Here is a 22,968-nt window from a genome sequence, read left to right as displayed (position 1 = left end):
GGGGATGTTTTCAGATTTGTCATTTCGTTTCTTTATCTGTTTCTGAACACTATATTTTTTATGCCGATTCCCCATTTCTGACGTCAATACCCCACATAGCCCTGCCCTCCCATTCCATTTATTCCAAGTTCTGTAGTTGCCGTCACCAAGGATATCGTTTTTTCGAGCTTTTTGGCATTTTTTCCTTTTTTCGTGTGGGCCCCATATCAAATGCTGCATTTTTCACCATTTGGAATGTCGGACTGTCAACTTGCGTTGTAAAAAATGAGTACCATTCTCTCACGAAACTGACCCAAAGATGTGAAGGGTCAAAGAAATCAAAAAAGTACGCCAGCGAATGGTCGAGTAACGGACTAAGTAAAACAATTAATCAAAATTAAGAGAGTATGACATGAGGTTATTTGAGAAAACTAAGGAAGAAATGGGAAATGTGATACGAATGCGAATATTAAACCTATAATAATATAAAATTTCAGCATCAATGAGCCGGCATTAACGATGGGAGAGGCTACTGACCTTTGCACATCTTAGCGGGCAAGATTTGCCACATATAAAAGAGGTTAAAGCAAATGTTCAGGAAACAACGCCACCTATTATAGAAGAAAAGATCTTCAATGAGAAACATATACACAATCATATAGTTACGGGTTTTGGAGAAACCAAGCGAGAACAATCAGGACAGTCAATGCCCAGACGCAGATTCCAATGAGGGTACTACCGATTTTCAAGAGAATTAATTTTATTGGAAAAGAAGAAGGAACGAGATGGAGTTGATCCCAAAACCAAAACCATGACCATATTTCAAAACAGTTCAGTCCCGATGGATATCCCGGATATCTTTTGAAGCGAAACTTTCCTGATGACTTTTCGAAGCTGCTACAACTGTGGAAAATGAGAATTCCATAAGAATCATTCCACTCTGCAGATAAACTTCTGGTCTCGAAGAAAGAAGTTGGGAGTGATGACCATGAAGGCTTCAGATAAAGATTTATTTATCAGCATTGATGATCTGAAAAGAAGATTTCTGTTGAATAGATATAGCGCATAGAGATTTTCATCAGATATTTATTTAAAAATTACAATTAAAATTTTAGAAACAAAACGTAATATTTTAACCTAAGATTTTAACCTTCAAAACCTAAGATAAAATCCAAAAATTCTTCTCCAGCTAAAAATTGTACTTATTAGACTACTCTACTGTCAGTTCAAAAATGTTCTGTTTTATTTATTGCCACCATTTCCATATTAGTATCAGATCAGTCAAAAGCTATGGACAGATTTTTGAAATACTTCGATTAAATGAAACTATATATAACCACTCTCTACCAAAGATTCATACCGTAACTTCTTTTCTTATCAGAAAAATTTCCTATATTGATATAGAAAAGTCACCATTTCTGAAAAAAGTACATTTATGCGAGAGAATCAAGCGAGCTCCATCTCCATTCCATCCCTCCGACCATAGCAGGCGTGGCCACTTGGTAGTCTGATCATCTCCCGGACAACCAGAAGGGAGAAATGATTTCCACTGCCCAATTTTCGGGCAACTTCATGACGCTAAATTAACTGGCAGATATTTCTATTAGCTCTTCGGAATGAATGCCGAGGCAATTTACGCTTAATATATGCATGATGCTGTCCGCCCGATAACACTTGAAGAATGCCACGGGTGGGAGGGTTGGCTGCGGTCCCAGGTTGTTGGGACAACGCCGTCGCCCCTGTTGATATCTCTGTATCTGTGCATCTCTATCTGTGTGCGCCACGTGGAAAACTTTTGTCTTTTAACTTTGGTATTTAGCTCTAAATGAATTTAATGACTTGGAAATGGTGGCGGCTTGGGAACTTTCGTTATAGTACTCGTGCAAGACTCTACTAAGACAAATTTTGGTAAGTAAGATTGTTTGGTATATAGAGTGCTTTAGATACCATGCGTACTATTCGCTTCATTCAAAAGATCATTAAAGTATTTGTATTTCTTAAAAATATGAGTTAACTGAATTTGAAGGAAATCAAACCACTGTGAAAGTTCTTCTTTTAGGAAAGGAGATATAGTTTTTTACTATTTACTGCTTACTACTTTACAAAATCCTTATGTAGTTTAGGAAAAGATACTATTGATATCAGAATTACCATCGTTTCCCTTGGCAAAGTCGTTCGTAGAGAATATGTATCCGAATCGGGTAGGGATATCAGCGCAACGATATTCATCTTCCTATATCTTACCTCTCCGGTGGCGTTCAAGGCGTTAGACAAATGCAACAGACGCAAGCCTCAGAGACCTGGCAGAAACAATTGCCAGTGAGCCGGCTAGGATTCGGGGAACTCCCCAAGTACCTTTTCACACATGAGCGCGCAGAGGCAGAACGGAGCTGAGCTGAACAGAATACAACAGACGTTGGTGGATGGGTGAATGAGGGCTGCTTGGTCTCTCCTCCCCAAAGGCTGTTGTTGTAAATCACAAAGTGAAACCGAAACCGTTAACGTGTTGCGGTTACGGTGCTGACTCTGTCGTGTGGCAAAAAGGGAAACACACAAAATCAGAGCACACAGAAGAAAACGAGGCAAGAAGAGCTGAGGCAAGTCATTCCATTTGTGCGGCTTTATTAAATGCGTCACAGGGGAGGGGAGAGGCAGGAGGCAGGAGGCGGACTTAGGTTGGGCAACGTTGGGGCAATGTCCTGTCTCGGATTTTTTATTGCGATTTTTTCGCAATGTTTTGGGTCTTTGTGTGAGTTTATCAAACTCCTTACATTTGTTTTCCTGCAAAATGGGGGAAGTGCCGCCCTTCCTCGGCCGACAGCAAACTTTTCTTATTTAATGATTGCTTTTAGAGAGCACAATCGAGGGGGAAACCAGGCCTGGTTTCGCATTTCAACTTGAGAAATGTGAAATTGTTCCAATTCCTTATTTTTTCCTTCTTCCGCCCTGCTCGCATGGCCAAAGATTTGTCAATTCTTTGACACAATGATGCATAACGTTATCTGAGATTTGCCGACTAAAAAACAACATCACCCACAACAAAATCAGATTTCGAGAATTAATCTTCTTAATGTTTGGGTCTCGTAGCCTCGAGTACTAAGTAGAATGCTTAGACCTTGAAATCACTTAATGCGATTGCCCTAAGGCCTTATACGGGGGAGCTTCAACAGCGGGTCGCTAATTGCTGCACTCTTACTGTATGCACCTTGACGACGGGCATGGGTATCTAGGAGACGAGACCCAATGCACTCTGGACGGGATAATCACATCAGCTTCCGCACGATTTAACAGCAACGCAATTTTGACGAGAACAAGACGGCGACCGTGTCCGTTCATATGGCAACCGATTGTCTGCCCCTGCATGTCCATCTACAGCTCACACTTTTACTACACGGTATTCGTGGATACAATGTACATGCATACGATATTCTGTTTGTGCATTCATAAATGGTGTCTGTAGAACGCGCTGTCCGACACAATGCAGTACGTTCTAAAGAAATTAAGATCTGTGCACTGCTACATGTAAGGTCTATTGAACCATCTTCTATGCTAAGGAACAAACCTAGTTCCCCTACAGCTCTAGTCCCTAATGAAATTGGGATCTATTCCAAAGCTCTGGGCCTAAGGGTCAGCCGTAGTGTCCAAACAATAGTCTGCTCCGGTATATATCTCTCTCGCGGTCATTGAGTGTCCCTAAACTGAGATAAAAGGAATTCTAAAAGTGAGTACCGGGTATCTCATAGCCGGAGTACTCGACTGCCGCTTTTCAACTTGTCTTACTTCGTTTTTCTCAACACTTTTTTGGCCTCGCATTGATTGCTTCACAATTGCGCAATTTCGCTCACTAAAAGCATTTCAGAAGTATTGCACAATGATATACGAATGGCGGGTCGGATGGTGCGTCTGTGGCCCGCTGCCATGACGCATAAGCTGCGATAAAAACTGTTGTTCGATAAGCATTTTGTTTGCCCTAAGATGGGAGTTGTTATGGAGTCTGTTCCCCATCGCAAGTCATGAACTCTTGTGGTAATTCAGGGAGAGAGCTCAGTCGGGAAGGGGAAGCCATATCAAATCAATAACTTTGTAAAGTTCTATGGAAATGCTAACAATTGTACGAATATGCTTACTGTTTGGGGGGGAAATGACAAGGCTCTACAGACATAATATACAAGAAGAATTTTATTCTGCTGGTTTGACGATAGTTAATATTCTACTAGAGGACCGACTGTATTAATCGTACCAGAGGTTCCCTATGTCAAAGTGCTTTTGAATAATAAACTAGAAGAAGTCTAGTTCTTATTCGTTATATTGCAAGCTCATTCTACACTTCTATAATTCATTCAAAAACTTGCTTCTTTGTTTCCAATGAATGCCCCTCAAAGTACGAGTAAGCTATGATTTCTGTTTTGTCGAGTGTGGACTGCCATTTGAATGCCTGGATCCTGGCTTAGTCCGACCCACACGCCCTCCACTAACATTCTTTCAAATACACACATGCACACAGTCATAATATTCATTATGAACGGCTTAAGCGATTTCCCCTGGGCCCATGCTAAGCCTCTTCACAGTGATTGCAGCTCCCATCCAAACCGAAACCCACTCCGAAGACCACCCCCACATACACTCACATGGAGACACTCATGCATATGCACAGATATATTTCCTCAAGTTTTATATATGTACATATACTTTTTTATGAAAGCCCTTTTGAATGGAATCCGATTTGAGGCAGTGCAAAAAAATTACTTGTCAGCAAATTGGCAGGCCGAAAAATGAACGAAAAGCAGGAAAACCAATTCTCGGCCTGATTGTTGGCCACATCAATCAGATGGATCCATCCCCTCCTTATGCCTGTCATGTTTTACATACAACCGAAAATGAGCAGAAAACATGAAAATAATAATTAACGGTCATAATTCTTGTCTGCCCGGCACGTGAATGCTCAAAATGGACATCATTGTTAGCTCCTGCCTCCGCTCCCCCGTTTTGCTAATGAAAATAATCTGTCATCAAAGCCGAAAAGCCACCCTATGTGCGAACAGGTGGGCCCCAGCCCCCTTCCCCCTGCCCCCTGCCCCCTGCCTACCCTCTGCCTGGACGCGTTCCCTGATATATACATATGATTACAGTGACTGCCAACTATTAACTCAGCATAAATTGTGGGCGTGTGAAAGAAGGGTTGAGACTGGGAGAGGGTCCACGATTGCTGGACGGAAATTGCATTTGTGCGGGTCCAAATCAGATAAGATTCAGCGACGACGTCCTCCGCCAGGATATGACATTAAAAGCGCATCAAAGCCAGGACTGATTCCACGAAGAGGTTACTCATCCAGGCGCTTTAGGGTCGGAAACTGTTGCCGTAATTACATTCGAGGCAGGAAAAACCAGAAGAAATTTGATACGAGTATTGTCAGGCCGAAGAAGAGATACTCTAAGCATCACTATTCTTAAAAACTCTCCAACTGATTTTAATAGCACATATTTTAAAGATTTTACAATTGTTGATAGATAGGTTTTTCGGGTCTATTTCTTGATTTTGTAAATATATCTTCTGATCTTCTGGTTAAGGCTGTAGCGTCGTGTCCCACGACAGTTGCGTCCACATAAGTTATGTGAGAAAACCGAAACACCCTCAATTGCCATTTCCGCTCTTTCCTGGTCATTTGCGCCCCACTCAGCGGCCGCTGCTCGGGCAAGTTCCCCCCCAAGGCTCAGCCTTGATTTGGCCTTTGTTTGCGCCATTAAATTAAATATCCCTGCCCAGTAGCTCGACCTTTGACTGTATGCTCATCCCATCCTTGGCTCAATGCAAGCAATTTCTGTCATTTTCTTAATAGAAATCTTATCTTTTGTGACGCCCTCGTCGTGTTCTTGAACTGGTCCTGCGCCTAAGCCGGATATCGCACCTTTGACATCTGCCCTTTGCCACCTGACGGAGCAGGCCGGGCCCAGTCAATCATTCTACACAACTGCCTTCAGAAAAAGTATTTTGGGAAATAATGAAGTAAATTTTTTTTACAATAGACAAGAAGAAATCGATGAGTACTATGAGCTTTCTATCCCCGACGAGCACCGGCAGCGATTTCGGTTCAGTCTTGAGGTTCCAGAAGATACTACAGGCGCCGCTCTACGATTTGCTGGGACCCTATCCAGATGAGATCATCATGGGGACGTTGGATCGTATTCTATACTATTCAGGGGCTACTAAGGTCATTCGAATGCTGGCAATGTCTGTTTGTGGTAGGTGACATTTCTTTAACAATTCCCTTTTGAGTATTAATCATGCATTTAAAGCCCCAGAAGGCGACACGCCCGACGAAGAACGCGCCGCGACCAGCTGCGGCTCCGTTCCAAGTCTAGTTTGTCCATCTACCTCGGCCGTGACCTGCTGTTCTTGGCCTCCCAGCAACTGTAGTCATCGGAAAGTTCCGTCAACTCCTTGCAAGCAGAAGCCGTCCTGCATCAAGAGAGCCAGCAAAAAGCCATCATGCTGCAATCGGTCCACCTCCTCTTTACCGCGCCGGCGGTCTCCGCGAGTGGACTTTTGCAATCCCGTGGATGACTTCAAGCCGCGAAAAATAGGCGGCGAATGTCTGCTGGGCGAGCGCATTAAGGAATCGCTGTCAACCTGCGCCTTCACTTGTGCGCGACTGAAGTCGAAGCTCTCGACAAGAGCCAGCTCTGCGCAGTCCAATAACAACAAGTGGCTGTGGACGAAACTGGTCAGCGCAAGGGATGGCTACAAGGTGTACGAGGTATTCAAGGAGTCTAATGCGGAGCAGGACCCTTCCCAGATCGTAGGCAAGGGATCACCCGTAATAGTATTCCTGGTCTTGCCCAACGGGTATATTATGCCGTTTGAGACAATCTCCACGGATTAGTTAATTGGCACGTCTTATCCTTATCATATGCTGTGGCGCGTCCAGCAGCCTTCTACGTTAAACTTTTTGCAAAACAATTGGCAAATTTATATTTATTAACAGACTTCTAAGCGATCCTAATACGCTTTTTATGCATAATAAAGACCATCATAGAACAGATCAGCACATAAGCGAGCAGTATGAAGACGGACTCAGAGTTGGAGCGGTTATTGGGGTCGAAAAATATGTTGACCATTCCCGTGAAGAAGTTGGACAGCAGGAAATAGCTCAGACCATTCATGTTTAGGCTCTCCACAAAGGTGGGCAGGGAATTGGCTGTTTCTTTATGACAATCTCCAAATGTGGGCCGCGTCTGCACAAAAGCCAGCTCAAAGAAGAACGCACAGATAAGGATGATTACCACCGAGATGAACAAAATCCATATCACATATCCAAAGTTGAATGTGACCCGAGCTATGCCCGAGAGGAAGGCACTAAGGATTACCATAACCCAGAGAACAACCGCGATCAGGAGGATTCGCTTCAGCTTTGAGCACAATTGTGTGTAGGTCAGATGATCCTGAGAGGTGTACCACTTGCCGAAGTAAATGCTGAACAGGTAAAGGGCAACGCAGCCGGGTAGTGAGCTTAGGCCTTCTCGATTGGAGCTTAGGAAGCCAAGGCGCGGCACAGTATCCGACATCACATAGTCGCATAGACCCAATTGCAGCACAAGCTCGTGCATAGAGAGAATGCCTAAGGAAGAGGAGAAAATTATTGGAGATTTGCTAAGAACATTCTCAATCGTACCTACCCATAGCCAGTCCTAAAATCTGTAGATCAGAGCTAGCCAGAAGGCTGCATAGGCTGCCAAATAGTTTGGTCAGTCCCAGAATGAAGAATGCGTTCATATGAATACCATACTCGTGCACATCGTGGTTATAGTTGATCATCGATATTACGGTGGTGCGGGCCAGACCCAAGAGCAGCAGAGGAACCACCGCCCTGGGCAGCTTCTTCAGATCGGTTAAATTGCGGGCACGATGCGACACCAAGCCCATTGTGACTACAAAAATGCCAATGCCCATGTCCATCGCAGCGGCCCCAAACGTTCGACTCTTGCGGAACCGGACTGGACTGACTGGGAAGTCCACCATCAGGATAGCAAAACTCGTTCCACAGTTGCAGATGGCCCTTAGTAGGGTGAAGACCAGAGGGCGCTTTCCCACCTCATACTTTGTGTTTCTCAACCCAAGCTCTCGCCGTGGACGGAGATACCATACGAGGGCCAGGAAATATACTATGGAGTACATGTGAAGGAAATCACTTCCAACCGTGAACACAATAACAGTTGGTATAACAACAAGCATGTACTCCAGAAGGAATCTGCGCGTCGACAGCCTCGGTAGATGCCCGCAAAGCATGCGGGAAAGTACGAACCCCATCATCACCGGGAGCGTTGTAATAAGGCTATCCACACTTTCTATTATGGAATTCCATGACTTTTTATTCAGTACTGATCCCTCTTGATCCACGCTTAAATATTGTTCCATTGGTCCCAACGCCCTGCATGTGTCTTGTCCCAAGTATATTTGGAATATGTGAAGGGGCGCTGACAAGTAGCACTTGGTAGATGTGTTACAGGCGTCATAGAAATAGTGAGAATCAGAGGCAACGGCAGGCGACGATGAGCTAGACCAGCTCATGATACTATAAACGTAATAAGATTGATTATAAGGGCAAACTTACAAACAATTATCACATTTACACAAAATTTGTTTCTGGTTTTATAAACTTCTGCTTCTGTCGCTGTGGCAGCTGAATATAATCTTTGATTACATCCAGAGTCTTCTTATCGGTGAAATAAATGCACAGAAATCTTCCGCTAAGATATTGCCGGGTTTTCACTTGTTTCGTTTTGTGGGTGTTTCGATTAATTCTCTTGTTTACTTGTTTTTGCTTTTACATCTGCTCAGTATATTACATGGCAACTACACTGTAACTATACATTTCAAATCCACCCCTTTTGCTTAATATACCTTGGAGAAAAAAGCCGATTTTGTCTTCAAGGTATATTGCTCGCCAAAACACGCCAAGGTGAGGATCAGAACGAACCCTGAAATTTGTTTTGGTCTTTTCGCCTGTTGTCCATACCTTTCAATAGTCCATTCAAAATTACGACTCATTTTTTCGTTGCAGGAGAGAGCAGCAGTGCTACCGTCTGAACGTCGGCGCCCGCCGCCAGCCTTACCCGTTTTGGTTCTTCCGGATCGGAGCAAAGAGCATGTGTGAGGTTCCAGGGCTGCTCAGTTCCTATCGATATAATTTATGGAAGCTTTCGCGATCTGATCGATACTGCATCCACGATCGCGTGCATCGCGCCAACAGCCGCTACATTATTTATTTGCCTGCACTTTTTACGACGTACGACCTACGACATTCGTAGGTGCATACATTACCGACATCGTCTTCGCTCCTGCACCAGGCTTTACTTCATTGTTTTGACCGGGTAAGTTTTCCTTGCTTCCCCCTTATTCATCTTTTCCATTGACTTTTTTTTCCTTCATTTAAGCAGGTAGCACCTTCCGGTGGCCAAGAATACCTCTTGCGTGCCGCGTGCCCGCTCCCATTGTTTATCAGGGACTTAACCTTTGGGTTCGGCCACTGCCAAAGCTCTCTTCTCCGCCTTTCCATTCCGCTTGCCGTTGGTACCTTATCAGCGGGTGATTCCGCAGTAGATAGTCCTCTCGGAAGGTGCAAGGGATGTGCGTCTGGCTGGAATTTGGCAGCCACCAGCTGTGCTGCTGCGGGCCATAGCCATGCTGTATCGCTAAGTCGACAATGTGACGTCCAGTCCGCTGCAGGGACATAATGTCAGCAGCCCCCTCATTCATATGCGCCGAATCAAACGCTGGGCTTCAGCTTCGACACACGTAAGTGAATCATTATATAATTGTGTATATATTTTAAAATATATGTTTCTTCACAGAAGTCTTATGCACCCTACGCTACGCTGCCACAAGCTGAGTCCTATCAGATTTTCCCACGCCAGATGAAATCCTTTTAAGCATTACCGAGCCGTATTCGAGGCAGACCGAGTGCTACCCCAGCAAGACAGAATCGTTTCCCAGGAGGACAGAAGCGCATTCCTTGCAAGAGCCCGATCCTAACAACCGCTGTCATCTTCCGACCTGGCCATCGACAACTATCTGAAAGACTTTGGCTATGGCAAACAAGGGAGGGGCTACGCGGACTACTAGACTCTGGATAGATCTCGTTGTTGTTAAGTTTAAGGATATACAAGTCTATATGTAGTAGTTATATATGATATATACATATATAGATATAAATGTTGTCCACTTGCTTATTTTTTTATACTAAGTTAATTTATTCTTAATAAAATTATTGAATAATCGTCCTTGCTGTATCCTGTTTTGGAGAAATTATCCCGACTACAAAAAGGCGTGGGACGATCAGATCGGTTCACAAAGAGCGGAGAAAACTTAACATTTTTGATTGAGGAAAATGTCCTTGATCCTTGATAAGGACTCTACCAAATCAAGGATATTTTTACGATCACAGGAAGCCGTCTCACGTTCCGATCGGGTCCCAAAAAGCCGATAAACCTGAATATGTATGGTTGGGGTCGTTGGAGTCGTTACCGAAGGATCAAGGGCATTTTTATGATCTCGGGGGCGACAGCACTCCCCGATCAGGCCACAAATAAGGGAGAAAACCAGATATATATGTCTGGAGAAAATATCCTTGACCCTTGGTCCTTGATAAGGACTCCACCAGATTAAGGATGTTATTCCGAACACAGGAAGACGTCGCACGTTCCGATCGAGCCACCAATAGCCGAGAAAACTAAATATGTATAGTTCGGGTCGTTGGAGTCCTTACCGAAGGAACAAGGACATTTTTCTGATCACGGGGGGCCATGGCACGCCCCGATCGGGTCACAAATAAGAGAGAAAACAAGATATATATGTCTGGAAAAAATATCCTTGATCCTTGGTCCTTGATAAGGACTCCATCAAAACAGGGACAGTTTTCCGAACACAGGAAGCTGTCGCACGTCCTGATCGGTCCATAAATAGCGGAGAAAAGTAATACCTTTGATCCTTCATAAAATCAGGGACATTTTGTCGATCACGGGAAGCCGTCGCATGACCCGATCGGGCCTCAAACAACGGAGAAAACATAACGGGTTTGTAATTTGTTATTTTTCAAAATGTAGTTCAAGAAATCCCCGATAGGGGCGCCACCGTACAAAACAAAAAAACTCGCGTCAAATGGCCAACATCTGGATGGGATACCAGGCGAACAGAAATCAGCAGAAGGTAACTGATTTTTTAAAATTTGTGGTCCCCCAAAAGTATGCACCATTTTTTGCATTTGCTACAGTTGCTTGCTGCTGATTTCTGTTTGCCTGGTATCCCATCCAGATTTTGGCCATTTGACGCGAGTTTTTTTGTTTTGTACGGTGGCGCTCCTATCGGTGATTTCTTGAACTATATTTTCCAAAATAACAAATTAGAAACCCGTTATGTTTTCTCCGTTATTTGGGGACAGATCGGGACATGCGACGGCTTCCTGTGATCGGAAAAATGTTCCTGTTTTGACGGAGTCCTTATCAAGGACCAAGGATCAACGATATTTACTCCAGACATATATATCTTGTTTTCTCGCTTATTTATGGTCCAATCGGGACGTGTCATGGTCCTCCGTGATCAGAAAAATATCCTTGATTTGATGGAGTCCTTATCAAGGACCAAGGATCAAGGATATTTTCTCATGATATTTATATCTTGTGACAGCCTCCTGTGATCGGAAAAATGTCGCTAATTTTATGGAGTCCTTATCCAAGGATCGAGGACTTTTTCCCCAATCAAAAATATTTCGCTTTCTCCGTTATTTGTGAACCTATCTGTGTATGCCACGCCTATTTGTAGTCGGGATAGTTTCCCCAATACAGGATACAGCAAGGATGATTTTTCAGTATTTTTATTTATAATAACTTAACTTAGTATAAATAAATAAACAAGTTGATTACATTTATTTCTAATAGCTAAATGTATAGACTTGTGTTTCCTTAAACCTAACAGCAACGAGATCTTTCTAATGTCCCTCCCTTGGTTGCCATAGCCAAAGTCCTTGAGATAGTTGTCGATGGCCAGGTCGGAAGATGACAGCGGCTTGTGAGTTTCGGGCTCTTGCAAGGGACGCGCTTTTGTCCTACTGGGAAACGATTCTGTCTGGCTGGAGTAGGACTCGGTCTGTTTCGAATACGCCTCGGTAATGCTTAAATAGGATTCCGTCTGGCGTGGGAAAATCTGATAGGACTCAGCTTGTGGCTTTCTTCTGTGAAGAAAGATATATTTTAAAACATATACACAATTATATAATGGTTCACTTACGTGTGTCGAAGCTGAAGCCCAGCGTTTGATTCGGCGCATATGAATGAGGGGGCTGCTGACATTATGTCCCTGCAGCGGACTGAACGCCGACGGACTGTCGACTTAGCGATACAGCATAGCTATGGCCCGCAGCACAGCCCGTGGCTGCCAAATTCCAGCCAGACGCACATCCCTGATGAGGTACCGCCGGCAAGCGGAATGGAAAGGCGGAGAAGAGAGCTTTGGCAGTGGCCGAACCCAAAGGTTAAGTCCCTGATAAACAATGGGAGCGGGCACGCGGCACGCAAGAGGTATTCTTGGCCACCGAAAGGGGCTACCTGCTTAAATGAAGGGAAAAAAAGTCAATTGAAAAAAAGAATAAGGGGGCAAGCAAGGAAAACTTACCCGGTCAAAGCCGATAAAGTAAAGCATGGTGCAGGAGCGAAGACGATGTCGGTAATGTTTGCACCTACAAATGTCGTAGGTCATACGTCGTACGTCATAAAAATAAAAAATGTAGCGGCTGTTGGCGCGATGCACGCGATCGTGGATGCAGTATCGATCAGATCGCCAAAGCTTCCATAAATTATATCGATAGGAGCTGAGCAGCCCTGGGACCTCACGCTCCGATGCACTTTGCTCCGATCCGGCAACACCCAAACGTGTAACCATTTTTCATCTTCACTTGGAATTAATATCCGCCTATAATCGAAGCAGTCAGCTTTTGAGCTTTTGCGCCACTTGGTCACACTTGTAATTTAAATAATACCGTTTTATTTTTTGGGTCGAGCAAATAATTCAAATAAATGCATTTGGATCACAAAAAGGAACTACAGCTCGTTGTGCTGCGGCATACGATTCTCTAGCGTATCTAATATATCTTGGGGAAAGTCCTTGTGGGTGCGCACTTCGCTGGCCGCTTGGGAAACCAAGTGCAAAAATTCCTCTACATCAAAGCGATAGTTTGTGAATTTTGCATGTGCGCCGCCTTCTGGATGATGACCCTCGTCTTGGGGGTAGACCAGTTCCCTCTGCTCCCAGGTGCGATAGCGAACGCCCCGCAACCGAGCCAGATCCTTGTAGCAATTGGGATCTTCACAGTTGTACAGCTCAAAAATGCATGCCCAGTTGGGCAGGAAGAGCAAGTGTGTCAGACCGGCGCCATGCATTCCAATCAGAATGTCTGTATTTCGTGTGATGGCCAACTGTTCGGTGAAGGAAAGCCTGCGAAGAGTGCAGAGCTGCCAACAAAAGCATAAATTATATTTCAAAAATTGTTACCGCTCATAGGAGACGCGCTGGACCAAATAATCATCGTTTTCTTCCAGCTGAGACAGCAGATCCTGCTCATTGAGCACTTGACGATACTTTGTGCGACGCGAAAGATATGTTATTCGTAGTCTGCGTTGAGGCGGTTTGAAAGGAATCTGAAGGCGATGCAAAATGAACTCGGAGAAGGCGCGAAACAATCCGCTATTTGAGCAGCCCTGGATCTGTAAGAAGCAGAATATCAGTAGGTACATCAACATCAATAAACTTCTGTTTTTACTATGGGCGTATTGTAGAACAGCCCAAAGATCATGCGTGGCAGAAGCGGCAGCACAACGTTCCGAAAGCACACTCGCTTCCCCTCCAAATCACTCAAGGTCCAAACTGGTCGCTGGGAGAAGGCTTTGAACGTATCCCGGAACGGCGAGTCATATGGATAGGTCTCCCAAATTAGGATCTGAACATCGGTGTTAAAGGCGGCTGGGTGGGACTGGTTGACAAAGAGCGAAGCATACAAGTTGAAAAAGTCGCAGAAATGGTGATACATGTTGTACGTAGCGTCAATTTTCATAATGAAAGTGGGCGTATTCACGACCAGATCACACAAGCCACTCTCCAGCACGGGCTTCGGCAAGACTGCAAAGTTCCGCAGCTCAGGACCCCACGACTGCAGGGCAGATCCAATGTGTTCCATTTCTGCCGAGAGACGTGTTCGATTCAAATCACAGTGACCTAGCAGCTGGCCTGGACTCAGCACATCCATGTGGTAACGAATGCGCTCCTCTCGCTGTGCCACGTCGCGGAGATCGAATAGCAGATTGCGTCCCCGGCAGAAGCGGAGATATCGTGTGCATTCCAAGGAAGAGTCGGTTAGGTATTTGGGCATGCACATCGGAGTGAGCTCCATCAACTGCTGCTGTATGTAGCCGAAGTCAGCCTGGTAGTAGAAGGTCTGCACCTGAGCCTCCTTGCTTCGCGCCCATCCAGTGTGATCCCCGGCACAGTGGGGATTCTGAAAACGTGCTTCAGCACTACAATCTCGCTCGTGGCCCCAGCAGGCGGACGAGGTCGATCTGGTCGTGGCGTTCGACGGCAGCTGGTGTTTCAGTTTTGGAAATGTGTTGAGGTAGCGTATGAGATGATCGGACGGCAAATTCGGCAAAGACAACGTGTGCTTTGCGTCCGGGTTCGTTTGGGCCACGGCCAGAGACAGCAGCCCGTTGAGTATTAGCAGGAGCAGCATAACTTTAAGTACTTCGTTGCAGGTTTCGATTTCTAATCGCACACTTTCGCGACTCAATTTCACAGCCAGTGCCACATCGAGAGCATCTTAAACTGCATTTCACGGCCAACAATGGCAGCGGCTCAGTGTGATGATCTCACTCGGCAGCAGCTTTGTAGCGGCTGCGCAGCGTCCGTTAATGGATAAGATGATTATGATTAAGTTAATTCAACAGCAGCCGCCGCTGTCCATCATAGTGATGAAGAACACGGCCGAAAACCTGCTCTTAGACCAAAACAACTGCTAATAATTAGAGTTGCCAGATCTAGTGCAATATGTCGGCATTATACAGTCTCTCCATTTAGCTATTTTAAAGCTAGTTCTACTCTATGAAAATGTTCTTATATGTATTTATACCCGGGGGAAGAAGGAGAGGAAGCTTTATTATATTATCTCAATATTATTTCAATTATTTTATTTATTTTTCTATTTTTCATGTTTTTCCACAGAAAACAGCTATTTTTCTTCTAATCAGCTGGTAGCAATGGTATTTTCCATTACGCAAACTCGGCAGTGAAGGTGGCGATACTAAGCCATGTATTTGCATTTAAATTGATTGTATTAAACACCAAACAAAACTGTGTGATGCGAATATCTCTATTTGTATTAGCTTGTATTCCGTTGGTACAGGTGCTCATGAAGAATTTTATGTTTTTTGCTCTGACTCTTGATACATTTTAAATACCACAGCGCTGCCAGATTGGTGAATGAAAACAGCTGTTAGGAAGGCAAATGACTTTTTTTTGACTTTGATTCTATTCTGCGGAACGGAACTGAAGAAAGTTACGATGCGGAATGTGCCGAATTCGTGAGTAGCGACTAGATAATTAAACAAAACCACTGATAGATGTTCAATATTCCTGTCCCAGACTCGGTCTCTCCGTCACAACACCAGGCGGCAGCTTGGGGGCTCCGGACAGTAGCATATCTACAAGTGGACGCCACAATAGTTTGGAGGATATAAATCTGGACCAGTTCCTGAAGACATCTAACTACGAGGACACTGTAAAGCAGCTAGACATTTACTATGGCATCGGTAAGCACTTTGACAGGAAAAGACATTATTTATATAACCTTGGAGCTGGCTGTAGGGCAGCCAATTGAGCATCAATTAATACCACCAAACGACGCTATGCTGACACGTCTATTAATAAGCATCGCGAAATGCCTTCGCTCCTCAATTGTAAACAGAATCGTTTGTTTATTTGCATTTGCTATCAGGCAAACGCAAAGACGCTACCACTGCCACAGACATTTTGTAATAAGAGATAACATCGGAATGTAACACACTCTCTCCACAGTAAAACGGCAGCTATTGCGCTATCAAAGCCCCATCACTGGCCTGTTCCCAGTGATGAGCACCGATCAGGTGGTGGGCTCAGTGCGTGACAGTGTATATTGCGCCTCCGCCGTGTGGAGCTTGTACCAGGCATACAGACGCATCGACGATGACCGCGGAAAGTCCTACGAGCTGGGCCAGAGCACTGTAAAGTGCATGCGCGGCATATTGGAGTGTTGGGTGAAGCAGGCCTCTCGAGTGGAGCTGTTCAAGCAGCGCCAATCCAACACACATGCCCTACACAGCAAGTTCCAGCTGCATACAGGCGAGAAGATCTATCCGGACGAGTTTTATAACCATCTGCAAATCGATTGCGTGAGTCGAATAAATGATTTACCCTGTAACAGAGGATTAAAAAATTATATCTCTACGTTTAGGTGTCTCTCTATCTACTGTTCCTAGTCCAAATGATAACCTCTGGCCTTCAGATCATCTACACCCACGACGAGGTGGCCTTTGTCCAGAATCTGGTTTACTATGTGGAGCGTGCCTATCGCACGCCAGACTTTGGCATGTGGGAGAGGGGCTCCAAGTATAACAATGGCACGCCCGAGATCCATGCCTCCTCCATTGGCATGGCCAAGTCTGCCTTGGAGGCCATCAACGGATGCAACTTGTTTGGCGAGAAGGGAGCTTCCTGGAGCGTTGTGTATGTAGACATCGATGCTCACAATCGCAACCGCAGTATTTTCGAGACCATGCTGCCCCGTGAGTCCAGCTCAAAGGTAAGTGGATGCAGTCGTTATCGATTTCTGTTCTCATAACTTACCTCCTGGTCAGGGTGTGGATGCCTCTCTGCTTCTGACCCTCTCCTTCCCAGCCTTTGCCTCACACGAAGATCGGCTCGTGGAACAGACTAAGCTGAATGTGGTCAATCGACTGCGGAGCAAAATGGGCTTTAAACGCTTCACCCGCGACGGTTTCCTTAGCAAGAACGAGGATAAGACGCGTCGCTACTATCACTCCGGTGAGCTAAAGGAGTTTGAAGGCCTTGAATGCGAATGGCCTCTCTTCTTCATAGCCATGATCATCGATGGCGTGTTCAAAAACAACAACGAACAGATAGAAGAGTTCCAAAATGATCTGCGCCGCTGTCTGCGCACTGATGCCAACGGAGATCCTGTGGTGACAATGTACTACGCCCCCGATGGGGACGGCTCCTATATGCGGGCCCCATCACAGTCGCTCTTCCTTTGGGGCCAGTCCTTCTTCATCATTGCACAGCTGCTCACCGCTGGCCTCTTGCACATCAATGAATTGGATCCCATTCGTCGCTACTTGCCCAGCTATAATCGTCCCAGGCGAGCGGGTCGATATTCAGCCTTTCAGGTGAGTTGGAATCGGAGAGTGGTGGGGTAAAATTGGACGCTATGAAATATTAATTAAATTAATTATAACAAAGAAAGATTTCTTGAATTTCCACCATAAATTATTATTTTGGAAGCATATTGCATAGCGTCGGGCTATTGGGTTTCCGATTTCCCCCAACGGCGGGGATCCTCGCTGCTGCCAGTGATGAGTTTTGTGTGTCTGCCGCTTGTATTTGCGTTCGCCCCAATGGGAATCTTAGTACACGTTTTTGTTTTACTCCCTCAGTACTTCTTCTCAGTATGGGTTAATTGGCTCTCGATACTTAATTACTATTTAATTTGATTACTATCTACATTTTGTTCATTCTCTACTACTAAATACTACTGCTACCCCAATATATACACCCCAACAAAACCTACAAAATCGCCCATAAATCCAAATTGTACTCATAATATTGGTTCTGTAATAACAGGGCAAAGCAATCGATGATAAACACAAAGTAAGTAGATGTGTCTGCTTAATATCACTCAAAATTATAGATAAATTCAAAATTATATTCCACTAAATTACTCCTATGTGTATGATTAAATTATGCTTTTTAGATTAAAGACACTTCACACCACAATTCCAACACCTAGTTTATTTCTTGTGGCTTTCTTATACAAATGTAACATGTACGGCAACACCTGATCGAAAAGGCATAATTACGACACGTCTAACGATCAACACGCACACACAAACACACACATTTATGATTATTGATTTGCCTAATTACTATTTTAGTATTGTAATATGTTTCTGTACTTTTGTTTTGTATGTATATAGCAAACAACTTCCTCTTCGGTATCTAAATCAAAAGTTTTTCTCTTTACTCTTTTCGGTTTCTTTTCCCTTTCTATAAATATATATTATTTAAAAACCAACATAAATACACGCTCTATAGGCTAAACCGGGCACTGTAAGTAATTTATCACCAGAACGTTGGGTTTCTTTACATATTTTGCAGTTCCTAACTCTTGTGTTTAACCTACGATCCATAGTACGATCAAGCTTGATTTGGTTTCATTTTGTTCTGAAGATGTTTACACTTGGAAGGGTGAGAGCCCAATTCTTGGGCAATTTCTTGCAGTGTAAACATCTTTTAATTAAAATTATGCTCGGGGGCAGCGCTGGAAAATAAGTTGCACAAAAAACAGCTGCATTGCTTGAGCCCCTTAGAAACGTTCGCTACTAATTAATTGTCCTTGTTAAATATCCATATATTCCTCTACTAAACAATAAACATACTATATGCCCAAAGAAACCACGCATTCCTATTATATTGGATGACAAGAAGGTAATTTGTGGTTAAAATGTGTACGAGGTCTAGTCTGGGCCCTCTTTAGGGTCAACAATTGGCATTGTACTGGAATTGATTTAACTGAAAGAGAGCTCAACAAATTTTGACAAGAAATGTTCACTTAAGAGATCTGTTTTCTACTTCTCCTCGTGTTGTATAATGATTAAAACACTTCTAAAATTGTAATCTAAATTATTCTTGGCATGTCAAATCCTATACCCCGTGACTTGTATTTATTTTCCCTCCACCCCTTTCCACTCTTCACTTCCTGAAATCTTCCCGTTTTGTGTGTTTTTGCATTTTGGCATTTGATTATTGAAAATTTTATTTTAATGTGATTAAAACCCAAGAACTTTTAATTGGCCTCATGCATCGTAACATGTTATTTAATCTAATGCTAAGGTCGTGCGTTTTGTAATCCTTTTTCCGTAACCCCTATAGGGCACTGCCACAGATCTAGTGGTGCAGATTGTCTTGATTGCAGAATCCATGCGACTGCAGGCCATGATGGCCACCTACGGCATTCAAACACAGACGCCACACGAAGTAAGTCGATTACACTGTCATCTTTCAGGTGAAAAATCATTAATTGTGCTATTTCCAGGTGGAGCCGGTGCAGATCTGGAGCTCTACGGAACTCATCAAAGTGTACCAGCATCTGGGAGTCAACAACAAAGTTGGCTTGTCCGGACGCCCCTCACGGCCAGTGGGCTCTCTAGGTACCAGCAAAGTGTATCGCATCTGCGGTATGACAGTGCTCTGCTACCCCTTGATTTTTGAGGTCTCCGACTTCTATCTGTACCGGGATATGGCGTTGCTTATCGACGATATCAAGACGGAGCTGCAGTTTGTGGGCAAGTACTGGCGATTGTCGGGCAGACCCACCGTGTGCCTACTGATTCGCGAAGAGCACATGCGCGATCCACAGTTCAAGGAGATGCTCGACTTGCTGGCCATGCTCAAGAAAGGCTACTGCGATGGCATGAAAGTGCGTATCGGACGACTACAGAACCTGATCAGCAGCTCTTGCATTGAGCATCTGGACTTTATGAACCAGAGCGATCTGACGGACAACGAGAACGCTTTCTCGCAAATAAACCACGAGTACATTGGCTACCAGTCATTGACGGACGTGCCCAAGGCATTGACCTATGTGGAGGAAAAGATTTCCGTGGCGGTAGGCGATATTCCTTTTTCCAAGTAGAATTTTCTGAGTAACCATTTGGGTCCTTTCAGCACTTTGACAGCAAACCCACCCCGGACATCATCCATGCCCTGCGCAACACCGATTCCATTTACTGCCTGTGCCAACTGTGGGGCATACTGCTTAACCGCGAGGGTCCTAACTTTGAAGTGAATGGTCTAAATGTTAGCACAGCCCTTACCCAACTCTATCATCGCGCTGGTTCACTTCGGTACTGGCGTGCTGTGCGTTACTGCTCCTCCCTGCTCCACCATATTGTGGACTCCATCAGTCCGTTCATCACCACTGTCCTGGTGAATGGAAAAGAACTCACAGTGGGCATCATTGGCCAAAAGGAGACGGTGTTCGATAAGCCCATGACTCCGGCGGAGATTCAGAATGTCATGTACACTAGTGTCCAGCCCTACAATGTCATTCAGGCGGTGCTGCAACAGGAAGTTGTTTTGTATTGTGGTCGTCTGATAGCCACCAATCCATCCATGTTCCGAGGTATTCTTAAAATCCGCATTGGCTGGGTGCTGGAGGCCATGAGAATCTACTTGCAAATATCCGGACAGCAGAGCATCGACGTGGACAACCTGTCGCCGTTCCAGGTGCGCATCCTTCTGCAGAAAGTACTTACAGTCAGCGAATGGGCTGTGGAAGAGAAGTAAGTGGACATCTCTAATTTATCCCTCAGGAGATTTATCACAACTATTTGCATAACAGGCTTACCACGCTACAACGTCGTCAGCTGGAGGGCTGCCTTTGCCGTGTACCCAAACATTTCTATAACAAAATTTGGGAGATTCTTCAACGGACTCCTCAGGGCATTCTGACGCAGGGTCATCACTTGCCAGCGACGCCCACACTGACCAACATGAGCCGGGGCGAGTTGACCTTCAATTTGCTGGTTGAGGAGACCCTAATTTGCATTGACCGTCCGGAGCGGCGTCAGATAACTGTGGAGCTGCTGTGTATCGTGGCCACCATACTCAATCGGTAAGTGGCAGTCATCACAATGAACTTCATTTCCTAATCACTTCATGCCGGATTGATCAATTTTATATCATTTTCAGCAATCCTGAGCTGCACTTCAAACAAGCACTCGACTTGGATGGCATAGTTGCCGAGGCCTTCGCCATGTACTGCAAGGACAACAACATACATCATCCCCAGCCTCAACCACAGCAGGCCAAGCACGAGGATCTAGTTACGTTCTACTCGTTGCCCTATTCGGAGACTACTGGCTACCTGGCACGCGCTGCTGTCAACAAAGTTCTCCAGGGCGGAATTTTCTCTACCAACGATGAAGATGTTCAACTCGATGGCGATCGCCTGCACGACGACAACTGCAAGGTGTCCTAAATGACACACAGTTTTGCATATCTCCGTTACACTGACCCACCACTAGCTCGAATTTTGTGGCTAATTCAAATCTGTTCTCTTATTTAACTCGTCTCTCTGTGTCCCTCGCCCATTCGCCTAGTTCTTAATTAAATGTTATGTATACTTTGTTGCAATAATAGAAATTGTTACATGGCCGAGTGTTTGAGTACTAGTTAATAGGTCAATAGCACTGGGGGTGGAAACCCGTGCAAATGTGGCAGCTGGCTGCTCTAGGCCCTCAGCCCTGAGCTCGCTTTATGCAAGCCCTATCGATTGGGCCTTATGTCACGCACCCTTGGCTATAAAAGCGCTTGGCCGCGTCCACGCTCGGTTGATTTCTGAAAAAGTCTTTGCCGTGGAACATTATGCGCGCTCCAGAGTGGATGAGCAAAGAAATGGCACTTCTGACATTGAAATTGGAACGGTATAAGCCCGTGGGCAGTGGCTACAATCGCATTCAGTCTATCCGCCTGTCCCAGAGCGTTACTCAAATGCTGAACAATCCGTTGCCCATCGTGCCTGCCGCTTCCACCGCCAGATCGCCGCAGGATAGTTCCTTCACAACCCCTCGTCGACGTGGAGTACTTAGTCGCAGCAATTCCGAGTGGGAGGAGGTGTATCCTGCCATCAAGTTGTGTCGTCAGCAAAGCACAGAGAGTGCCAGCAGTCTGGACAGTGAGCTCAAGTTCACGCACTACCGTAATTGTTCAACACGGATTCCCTAAAGGAGAATTAGGACTTTGGTTTTATTTTGCAATATTTGTGAATTTTTACTTTCTGCTGCTTTAAGAAATAAATTAAATTATAATTAACAAATAATACGAGTATGTTTGCTTTTATTAACCGGAACTCTCAATATTTATTTCACTGGTAACGATGGCAATAACTGCCAGAAGAAAGCGCATCCGAAATAGTAGAAGCAGAATACGGAATACTCAAGCCCGCTAATGTACAGCCGCTGAAGCTTCCAATTAAATACCGAATGGGATGTAAACGTTTCCTTCTGGGTGTTACGCACATCTACCTTCACCACCAGTAGCAAAAAATAAAGAGTATCTAATGGTACGTACCAGACACTGATGTCTTCCGATCCATAAACTGAAAAATAAAGTAAGATAATTATTGTTAGTACCAGCCCTTTACATGCGTTTCTCTTTATGCCTATCTAATACATATGTAAATACATATGCAGATGATACGAGTACATACATATGAAAGCATATATATCTTAAAGTCTTCCACTTTTCACTTTGACGATAAATGCCTTAGTATTTTCAGTTATTACAATAAATTTGCATTCTTTTTTTAGTTCGTAAGTATTTCTTGTATTCGTTAAGTTTATAATGAAAAATTAAACACTAAAAAAATAGGTACACTTTATATACTACACATATATGTACGATTTATGTCGTTCAATTCTTGGTACAAAAATTAATTCGTTTTTTCGATTTACGTCTCTAATTTGATTTTAAGATTCACAATTCGAATTCGATTTAGTATATATAAAATAGCACATACAGATTTAGTTGGCGTGTTGTATAGTTATAATTATGTATGTATAAGAGATTGCCTGCTAGAGATATACACATACATCCATATGTGGTTGATAAATTTCGAT

The 22,968-nt window shown here is 44.3% G+C and overlaps 6 protein-coding genes and 1 long non-coding RNA gene across 14 annotated transcripts; 4 read left to right on the top strand and 3 right to left on the bottom strand.

Moving 5' to 3' along the window:
* The first annotated feature begins 5,926 nt into the window (after positions 1-5,926).
* On the top strand, positions 5,927-6,961 carry LOC108163721. Its single transcript, XM_017299171.2, has 2 exons — positions 5,927-6,219; positions 6,274-6,961. Exons 1-2 carry the CDS (start codon positions 6,018-6,020, stop codon positions 6,858-6,860), a joined length of 789 nt encoding a protein of 262 aa, XP_017154660.1. The 5' UTR covers positions 5,927-6,017; the 3' UTR covers positions 6,861-6,961.
* On the bottom strand, positions 6,938-9,074 carry LOC108163720 (uncharacterized protein At4g17910). 2 transcript variants are annotated; one of them, XM_033393304.1, is made up of 3 exons: positions 8,994-9,074; positions 7,654-8,549; positions 6,938-7,595 (listed from the first exon to the last, which is right to left on the bottom strand). In XM_033393304.1, the coding sequence occupies exons 1-3, from the start codon at positions 9,023-9,025 to the stop codon at positions 6,967-6,969; spliced, it is 1,557 nt and encodes a 518-aa protein (XP_033249195.1). In that variant the 5' UTR covers positions 9,026-9,074; the 3' UTR covers positions 6,938-6,966. The 2 variants fall into 2 exon arrangements, with proteins under 2 accessions (XP_033249195.1, XP_017154659.2); XM_017299170.2 differs by lacking the exon at positions 8,994-9,074 and adding an exon at positions 8,608-8,929.
* Positions 9,075-9,167: 93 nt separating this feature from the next.
* On the top strand, positions 9,168-10,257 carry LOC117188839. 2 transcript variants are annotated; one of them, XR_004472887.1, is made up of 3 exons: positions 9,168-9,348; positions 9,415-9,772; positions 9,829-10,257. It is a non-coding gene; the product is annotated as an uncharacterized LOC117188839 (long non-coding RNA). The 2 variants fall into 2 exon arrangements; XR_004472888.1 differs by having other exon boundaries at positions 9,169-9,348; positions 9,412-9,772.
* Positions 10,258-12,259: 2,002 nt separating this feature from the next.
* On the bottom strand, positions 12,260-12,923 carry LOC108161167. Of its 2 annotated transcripts, none has more exons than XM_033393533.1 (2): positions 12,644-12,923; positions 12,260-12,579 (listed from the first exon to the last, which is right to left on the bottom strand). In XM_033393533.1, the coding sequence occupies exons 1-2, from the start codon at positions 12,908-12,910 to the stop codon at positions 12,379-12,381; spliced, it is 468 nt and encodes a 155-aa protein (XP_033249424.1). In that variant the 5' UTR covers positions 12,911-12,923; the 3' UTR covers positions 12,260-12,378. The 2 variants fall into 2 exon arrangements, with proteins under 2 accessions (XP_033249424.1, XP_033249425.1); XM_033393534.1 differs by having other exon boundaries at positions 12,260-12,576.
* Positions 12,924-12,989: 66 nt separating this feature from the next.
* LOC108163697 (EGF domain-specific O-linked N-acetylglucosamine transferase) lies at positions 12,990-15,040 on the bottom strand. Its single transcript, XM_017299131.2, has 3 exons — positions 13,788-15,040; positions 13,520-13,731; positions 12,990-13,462 (listed from the first exon to the last, which is right to left on the bottom strand). Exons 1-3 carry the CDS (start codon positions 14,748-14,750, stop codon positions 13,069-13,071), a joined length of 1,569 nt encoding a protein of 522 aa, XP_017154620.2. The 5' UTR covers positions 14,751-15,040; the 3' UTR covers positions 12,990-13,068.
* Positions 15,041-15,485: 445 nt separating this feature from the next.
* Positions 15,486-21,505, top strand: LOC108163293 (probable phosphorylase b kinase regulatory subunit beta). Of its 5 annotated transcripts, XM_033393531.1 has the most exons (12): positions 15,486-15,597; positions 15,659-15,825; positions 16,091-16,443; positions 16,506-16,853; positions 16,909-17,457; positions 17,912-17,938; positions 18,740-18,775; positions 19,220-19,324; positions 19,383-19,955; positions 20,015-20,631; positions 20,691-20,963; positions 21,041-21,505. In XM_033393531.1, exons 1-12 carry the CDS (start codon positions 15,497-15,499, stop codon positions 21,327-21,329), a joined length of 3,438 nt encoding a protein of 1,145 aa, XP_033249422.1. In that variant the 5' UTR covers positions 15,486-15,496; the 3' UTR covers positions 21,330-21,505. The 5 variants fall into 5 exon arrangements, with proteins under 5 accessions (XP_033249422.1, XP_033249423.1, XP_017153985.1 ...); XM_033393532.1 differs by lacking the exon at positions 17,912-17,938; XM_017298496.2 differs by lacking the exon at positions 18,740-18,775.
* Positions 21,506-21,613: 108 nt separating this feature from the next.
* On the top strand, positions 21,614-22,169 carry LOC108163294. The gene has a single exon (XM_017298500.2). The coding sequence runs from the start codon at positions 21,716-21,718 to the stop codon at positions 22,073-22,075; it is 360 nt and encodes a 119-aa protein (XP_017153989.1). The 5' UTR covers positions 21,614-21,715; the 3' UTR covers positions 22,076-22,169.
* Positions 22,170-22,968: the final 799 nt, after the last annotated feature.

Source organism: Drosophila miranda, chromosome 4 (assembly GCF_003369915.1).
Source record: "Drosophila miranda strain MSH22 chromosome 4, D.miranda_PacBio2.1, whole genome shotgun sequence".
Classification (NCBI taxonomy): Eukaryota; Metazoa; Arthropoda; class Insecta; order Diptera; family Drosophilidae; genus Drosophila; species Drosophila miranda.
The sequence above is the reverse complement of the archived record's forward strand: the minus strand, read 5'-3'. Positions and strand labels throughout refer to the sequence as shown.

What these genes read in the sequence shown, in the direction of transcription:
- LOC108163721 (XM_017299171.2), top strand. Translation starts at nt 6,018, where the DNA reads ATGAGTACTATGAGCTTTCTATCCCCGACGAGCACCGGCAGCGATTTC. An exon ending in GCTGGCAATGTCTGTTTGTG is followed by an intron (nt 6,220 to 6,273) that starts GTAGGTGACATT and finishes ATGCATTTAAAG; the next exon opens with CCCCAGAAGGCGACACGCCC.
- LOC108163294 (XM_017298500.2), top strand. Translation starts at nt 21,716, where the DNA reads ATGCGCGCTCCAGAGTGGATGAGCAAAGAAATGGCACTTCTGACATTG.
- LOC108161167 (XM_033393533.1), bottom strand. Translation starts at nt 12,910, where the DNA reads ATGGTTACACGTTTGGGTGTTGCCGGATCGGAGCAAAGTGCATCGGAG. An exon ending in ACTTTATCGGCTTTGACCGG is followed by an intron (nt 12,580 to 12,643) that starts GTAAGTTTTCCT and finishes CCTTCATTTAAG; the next exon opens with CAGGTAGCCCCTTTCGGTGG.
- LOC108163720 (XM_033393304.1), bottom strand. Translation starts at nt 9,025, where the DNA reads ATGAGTCGTAATTTTGAATGGACTATTGAAAG. An exon ending in TTTGAATGGACTATTGAAAG is followed by an intron (nt 8,550 to 8,993) that starts GTATGGACAACA and finishes TTACGTTTATAG; the next exon opens with TATCATGAGCTGGTCTAGCT. An exon ending in GATTTTAGGACTGGCTATGG is followed by an intron (nt 7,596 to 7,653) that starts GTAGGTACGATT and finishes CCTCTTCCTTAG; the next exon opens with GCATTCTCTCTATGCACGAG.
- LOC108163293 (XM_033393531.1), top strand. Translation starts at nt 15,497, where the DNA reads ATGAAAACAGCTGTTAGGAAGGCAAATGACTTTTTTTTGACTTTGATT. An exon ending in CCCGTGAGTCCAGCTCAAAG is followed by an intron (nt 16,854 to 16,908) that starts GTAAGTGGATGC and finishes CCTCCTGGTCAG; the next exon opens with GGTGTGGATGCCTCTCTGCT. An exon ending in AAACACAGACGCCACACGAA is followed by an intron (nt 19,325 to 19,382) that starts GTAAGTCGATTA and finishes TGCTATTTCCAG; the next exon opens with GTGGAGCCGGTGCAGATCTG.
- LOC108163697 (XM_017299131.2), bottom strand. Translation starts at nt 14,750, where the DNA reads ATGCTGCTCCTGCTAATACTCAACGGGCTGCTGTCTCTGGCCGTGGCC. An exon ending in TGTTCTACAATACGCCCATA is followed by an intron (nt 13,732 to 13,787) that starts GTAAAAACAGAA and finishes TGCTTCTTACAG; the next exon opens with ATCCAGGGCTGCTCAAATAG. An exon ending in CAGCGCGTCTCCTATGAGCG is followed by an intron (nt 13,463 to 13,519) that starts GTAACAATTTTT and finishes CACTCTTCGCAG; the next exon opens with GCTTTCCTTCACCGAACAGT.